Source organism: Arachis stenosperma, chromosome 3 (assembly GCF_014773155.1).
Source record: "Arachis stenosperma cultivar V10309 chromosome 3, arast.V10309.gnm1.PFL2, whole genome shotgun sequence".
NCBI lineage: Eukaryota > Viridiplantae > Streptophyta > Magnoliopsida > Fabales > Fabaceae > Arachis > Arachis stenosperma.
This window is the reverse complement of record NC_080379.1, coordinates 54,895,391-54,902,103: the sequence shown is the minus strand read 5'-3', so window position 1 is coordinate 54,902,103 and position 6,713 is coordinate 54,895,391. Positions and strand designations below refer to the sequence as shown.

At 39.9% G+C, this 6,713-nt stretch overlaps 1 protein-coding gene across 1 annotated transcript; it reads right to left on the bottom strand.

The window, feature by feature from the left end:
* Positions 1–802: 802 nt before the first annotated feature.
* LOC130966137 (uncharacterized) lies at positions 803–5,341 on the bottom strand. Its single transcript, XM_057890905.1, has 3 exons — positions 4,934–5,341; positions 4,157–4,831; positions 803–940 (listed from the first exon to the last, which is right to left on the bottom strand). The coding sequence occupies exons 1-3, from the start codon at positions 5,339–5,341 to the stop codon at positions 803–805; spliced, it is 1,221 nt and encodes a 406-aa protein (XP_057746888.1).
* Between the last annotated feature and the right edge of the window lie 1,372 nt (positions 5,342–6,713).

Genomic DNA, 6,713 nt, shown 5'->3' with positions numbered 1-6,713 from the left:
GCTTCAAGTATCATACTGCTATGACCTCTCATTATTCCTTTATCCTTGGCTATTACTTTGTTCAAAGCTTTATTTGAGTGTCATGTGTAGCAAGTTCATTTTCTTTTCTTTATACATGACACATTATTCACCATGGACACTTGGCTCACCTTTCCCTTTAAACATTGATGCCCAGCACCTTTTTGGTTACTAAATGCCTTGTAGTTAGGTTGCTCTTGATAGTGGATTTTCAGCTGATGATCCCGAATTAGTTAATCCAAGTCACCGAGTGTTGAAGCACTCCAAAGAGCTTAGTAGTCCAAGCAGATCCTAATACATAGACACCACAGGCATATATTTTTAAGGTTCAAGCTATTGGTGTCCAGCTTTGTTTCCTTTTTTTTTTTGTTGTTTTCTTTGATTCTGCCATCTTTTGGCTATCTCTTTTCTTTCTTTCTTTTTATTTTTCTTTTGAACCAAGGATTTTCTTATTGAGATTCATAGACAGTAGATCACTCTATTCTTAGAAAAAGACATCCTAGCCCTTTATTCACTAAAAGTGAGTTTTTATACAATCACACACATACCACCACTTACTATTATTCTACTTCTTTCTAACAGAGAACTATCTCATTTCACAATCAAACATTTCTTTTATTGATTTAAAGATGCAGGGGACAGAACATGCTCTTAGTTAAGTGAAAGTGAACACACAAGCACAAACTTAAACTAGCTTACTTATTTTAAGATAATGCAAAGACTATGTCTGAACCCAAAAGACACTTTAACAGAACATACTCAAAATATTACTTAATAGCAAAAGTTAAGTGTATATACAACCTATTGGTTTGCGTCTCTTTTGTTCATCCTTCTGTTGTGCCCATTTTGAATCATGATGCCAAATTCCTTGCTGCTTCCTCTGATTCGTCATTTTGACTCTGGGCAAATTCTTATGTTCTTGCTACAGGTCATAGAGTTAGGACTAAAAAGCAATTATATAGTTGATTAATTTGTCTGATTGCTTGAAACTAGTAATGTGTAGGAGGTTAGAATGTGTTTCTGAATGAAGTTTTGGTGGAACACCAAACTTAGAAATTTTCATTCTTCCTCAAATTATTTTGGTGTGCAACACCAAACTTAGCTCCTTGCAATGCATACTAATTATTCAACATTTTTATTGAAAATGCTATGAAAAAGATAACTACCTCAGGTTGGGTTGCCTCCCAACAAGCGCTCTTTTATTGTCATTAGCTTGACATCTTCTGTTTTTGCTTCAAGGAGGATTTAGGCTCTGGATCTCTGTTTCTTTGTTCCATTGCCCCCCTAGGTACAGCTTTGCTCTATGGCCATTTGCTGTAAACCGATTCTTTGTTGCTTCATCTAGCAATTCAATACTCCCATAAGGAAAAACCTTAGTCACCAAGTATGGACCTGTCCACTTAGACTTAAGCTTGCCAGGGAATATCTTGAGCCGTGAGTTATACAAGAGAACTTGTTGTCCAGGTTTGAACTCTTTCTTCAAAATCTTCCTGTCATGCCATCTTTTAGCTTTTTCCTTGTATATCTTGGCATTTTCATAGGCTTCTAGCCTAAACTCATCTAGCTCATTCAGCTGCAACAATCTTTTTTCTCCTGCTGCTTCAGAATCCAGATTTAGAAGTTTGGTGGCCCAAAAGGCTTTGTGCTCAAGCTCTACAGGGAGATGACAAGATTTGCCATATAGCAATTGAAATGGGGATTTCCCAATGGGAGTTTTGAAGGCTGTTCGGTATGCCCAAAGTGCATCTTCTAACTTCCTAGCCCAATCCTTTCTTGTCCTACCAACTGTCTTTTCTAGGATCTTCTTCAGTTTCCTGTTTGCTAATTCTGCCTGTCCATTAGTTTGAGGATGATATGGTGTGGCTACCTTATGAATAACTCCATATTTGTGGAGAAGTTTCTCCATTTGTCTATTGCAAAAATGACCACCACCATCACTGATGAGACCCTTAGGTACTCCAAATCTAGTAAAGATGTGCCTCTTTAAGAATTGAAGAACAATTTGTGCATCACAGGTAGTTGTGGCTATGGCTTCCACCCATTTTGAAACATATTCCACTGCTACCAAGATATATTTGAATGAATAAGAGGGGGGAAAGGGTCCCATGAAATCAATGCCCCATAGATCAAACAATTCTACTTCCAAAATGAAGTTCTGTGGCATCTCATTCCTTTTTGTTAATCCTCCTGCTCTTTGGCATTCATTACATTGGTGGAAAAACTCCCTGGCATCTTTGAAGATGGTTGGCCAATAGAACCCACTTTGTAGTATCTTTGCTGCTGTTCTTTCTGGACCAAAGTGTCCGCCGTATGTAGAGCCATGGCAATGCCATAATATGTCTTGCATTTCACTCTCAGGGACACATCTTCTAATTATTCCATCAGAACATCTTTTGAACAAATAAGGTTCATCCCACAAGAACTTCCTTGATTCATTGATCAGCTTCTTCACTTGTTGCTTAGTGAATTCTTGAGGTATCTTCCTTCCCACTTTGTAGTTAGCTATATCGGCAAATCATGGTGTTTGTTGGATCAGCATAAGATGTTCATCTGGGAAGCTTTCATTCACAGGTAATGAAGCCTTTTGGATTGTTTCTGGTGGCAGCCTTGACAAATGATCAGCAACTAGATTTTCGGTGCCTTTCCTGTCCCTTACCTCAATGTCAAATTCTTGTAAGAGTAGAATCCACCTGATGAGTCTTGGTTTGGCATCCTGTTTTGACATCAAATACTTGAGAGCAGCATGATCAGTATAAACCACAATTTTAGATCCTATCAAGTATGATCTAAACTTATCAAATGCATAGACCACAGCCAACAATTCCTTCTCTGTTGTAGTGTAATTTTTTTGAGCTTCATTCAATACTTTACTTGCATAATATATGACATGATGCAAGTTTCCCTTCTTCTGTCCAAGTACAGCACCAATGGCAATCTCACTTGCATCGCACATGAGTTCAAATGGCAAATTCCAATCCGGAGGTGTGATGATTGGTGCTGTTGTGAGTTTCTGTTTTAAAGTTTCAAAAGCATGCTGGCACTCTTTATCAAAAACAAAAGGTTGATCAATCATCAAAAGGTTGCTCAAAGGTTTGGCTATTTTAGAAAAGTCTTTGATAAACCTTCTATAAAATCCTGCATGCCCCAAGAAACTTCTAACAGATTTCACATTAGTTGGTGGAGGGAGTTTTTCTATTATCTCAACCTTTGCCTTATCAACCTCTATCCCTTTTCTTGAAACTTTATGACCAAGAACAATCCCCTCAGGTACCATGAAATGGCACTTCTCCCAGTTCAAAACCAAATTAGTTTCTTGGCATCGTTTCAAGACAAGAGTTAGATGGTTTAAGCAAGTATTGAAACTATCACCAAAGACAGAGAAGTCATCCATAAAAACCTCTAAGAATTTTTCAACCATATCTGAGAAAATGGAAAGCATACACCTTTGAAAAGTAGCTGGGGCATTGCACAATCCGAATGGCATTCTTCTATAAGCAAAAACTCCAACTGGGCATGTGAATGAAGTCTTTTCTTGGTCCTTTGGGTCCACCACTATCTGATTATACCCAGAATACCCATCCAAGAAATAATAATAAGCATGGCCAGCCAACCTTTCGAGCATTTGATCAATGAAAGGAAGTGGGAAATGATCTTTGCGTGTGGCATCATTCAGCCTTCTATAGTCAATACACATCCTCCACCCTGTCACAGTTCTAGTTGGAATGAGTTCACTTTTCTCATTAATAATGACTGTCATCCCTCCTTTCTTTGGTACCACTTGGACTGGGCTTATCCACGAGCTATCGGAAATAGGGTATATGATTCCTGCATTCCATAATTTCATCACTTCCTTCTGGACGACCTCCTTCATTGCAGGGTTGAGTCTTCTCTGAGGTTGAATCACTGCTTTGGAATTGTCCTCCAAAAGAATCTTATGCATGCATACTGTGGGGCTGATGCCCTTCAGGTCATCAATGGTCCATCCTAAGGCATCCTTGTGAGTTCTGAGAACATCAAGAAGCTCTCCTTCTTCTTTCTTTGTCAAAGACGAGTTGATGATCACTGGGAGGCTTTCTGAAGTGCCAAGAAATGCATATTTGAGATGAGAGGGTAATGGCTTCAGTTCTTGCTTTTGCACCTCTTCTTTCTTGCTTGGTTTCACCTCTTTGCTTATGAAGATCTCGGCTACTTGTTCTTCTATTGCATTTTGATCTCCTTCTTGCTCTTGAGAACTTTCTTCCAGCATTTCTTCCACCAAACTCTCTATCATATCTACTTTTACATAATCCTCTTGCTCAGGGCTATTTTGCATTGACTTGAAAACATTTATGATCATTTGTTCATTATGGACCCTGAAGACCATTTCTCCTTTTTCTACATCGATGATGGCTCTTGCTGTGTGTAAAAATGGCCTCCCCAAAATGATTGAGTCACTTCCTTCCTCTTCAGTATCCAAAATCACAAAATCTGCTGGGAAGATAAATTCCCCAATCTTAACCAACAGATTTTCCACAATTCCATTGGGTGTCTTAATGGATCTGTCAGCCATAACTAATGACATCCTGGTGGGTTTAAGCTCTTCTATATCAAGTTTTCTCATCATTGAGAGAGGCATTAAATTGATGCTGGCACCAAGGTCACAGAGGGCTTTGTTGAGAATTGTTTTTCCAATGGTGCATGACACTACAAAGCCCCCCGGATCCTTGAGTTTTGGGGGAATACCCCGCTGAATCACAGCACTGCATTCCTCGGTCAGTAATATGGTTTCCTTCTCAAGCCAACTTCTCTTCTTATTGATAAGGTCCTTCAAGAACTTGGCATATAAAGGCATTTGCTCAAGTGCTTCAGCTAGAGGGATATTGATTTCCAGCCTCTTGAAGGTCTCAAGGAATTTGTGGAAATGTTGGTCCTTAACCTCTTTGTTGAATCTTTGAGGATATGGCAATGGAGGTGTGATGTTCTTTCCGATTTGCTGCTGTCCTTGAGTCTTTTCCTTTGAGCTATGTGGCTGGTTCTCCTGTTCTTTGAGATTCTCATTGCTTTTGGTTGGCACCACAACTTGCTCCTTAGCTTGATCTGCTTTTGTTTGCTTCTCATCCTCTGTTGGTTCTTTGATGCTCTCTTTTTGCTTCTTTGTAGTGTCATTGTTGCTCATCAATATTCTCCCACTTCTCAATTGTATTGCCTTGCATTCCTCCTTGGGATTTGGAATTGTGTCACTAGGCAGTGAGCTTGAGGGTCTCTCAACAGAAATTTGCTTGGAGATTTGCCCGATCTGCCTTTCCAGGCTCTTTATGGAGGCCTCATGGTTTTTGTTTGTCATTTCTTGGAGTTTCATCATTTTTTTTATCATGGTTTTCAAGTTGGTGATTCTTTGGGGTTCAGGTGGTGCTTGTGGTGGGTTATGAGCTGTGGTTGGTGGATGATAGCAATTTTGGTTGGTGGATTGGTATTGGTTGTGAGTGGGGTAATTGTTTTGAGGTTTTCTATAGGTATTTTGGTTGGTTTGCTGCTGGTTGAAATTTTGATTGTGTCGTGGGTTGTTTTGGTTTGTGTTTCTCTGCCATGGTTGTTGGTTTTGGTTGTGAGTATCTCCCCATCTGAGGTTGGGGTGATTCTTCCATGAGGGGTTGTATGTATCACCATAGACTTCATTTGAATTCGAGTGCATGTACTGAACTTGTTCTTGCTGTTGCTCTTCTTGAACTTCTTCATTTTGTCCCCATGTGACTGATGGTTGGCTAGTGTTGACTGCTGCAACTTGGAGGTTGTCAATCCTCTTGGTCATTTGCTCAAATTGTTGTTGAATTTGCTGCTGCATTAATTTGTTTTGAGCCAGGATTGAATCTACTCCTTCTAGCTCCATTACTCCTCTTCTCTGTGATGGTTGGCGATTTCTTTGATGAGCAAAGAAGTATTGGTTGTTGGCCACCATATCAATAAGTTCTTGAGCCTCCTCTGCAGTTTTCATGAGTTGCAAGGAACCTCCAGCTGAGTGATCCAAGGATTCCTGAGACTTCAGTGTTAAGCCTTCATAGAAGTTTTGCAGCTTCTCCCATTCATTAAACATGTTAGAAGGGCATTTTCTGACTAGAGCTTTGTACCTCTCCCATGCCTCATAGATAGGTTCATTCTCCATTTGTGTGAATGTTTGTACTTCGGCCTTCAACCTTATAACCCTCTGTGGTGGATAAAACTTGGCAAGGAACTTGGTTACCAAGTCATCCCAGTTGTTGATGTTGTCTCTTGGAAATGATTCCAACCATTGTGTGGCCTTGTCCCTGAGAGAGAATGGGAATAGCATCAATTTGTAGCTGTCAGGAGGTACTCCATTAGTTTTGACAGTGCTGCATATCCTCAGGAAGGTGGATAAGTGTTGATGTGGGTCTTCAAGTGATCCTCCACCAAAAGAGCAATTATTCTGAACCAAAGTGATGAGTTGTGGCTTAAGTTCAAAATTATTTGCATTGACATTTGGAGCCAAGATGCTGCTTCCACAATGTCTAGGATTGGCAAAGGTATAAGAAGCCAAAACTCTCCTCTGAGGTGGGTTGCCATTGTTGTTGTCTGCCCCACCTGGTGGATTAGTTGAATGTTCCTCCATCTCATGAAATTCTTCCTCTGATTCCTCTTCTCCAACAATATTTTTTCCTCTTTCAGCTCTCCTTAACCTCCTGAGGGTCCTCTCATCTTGT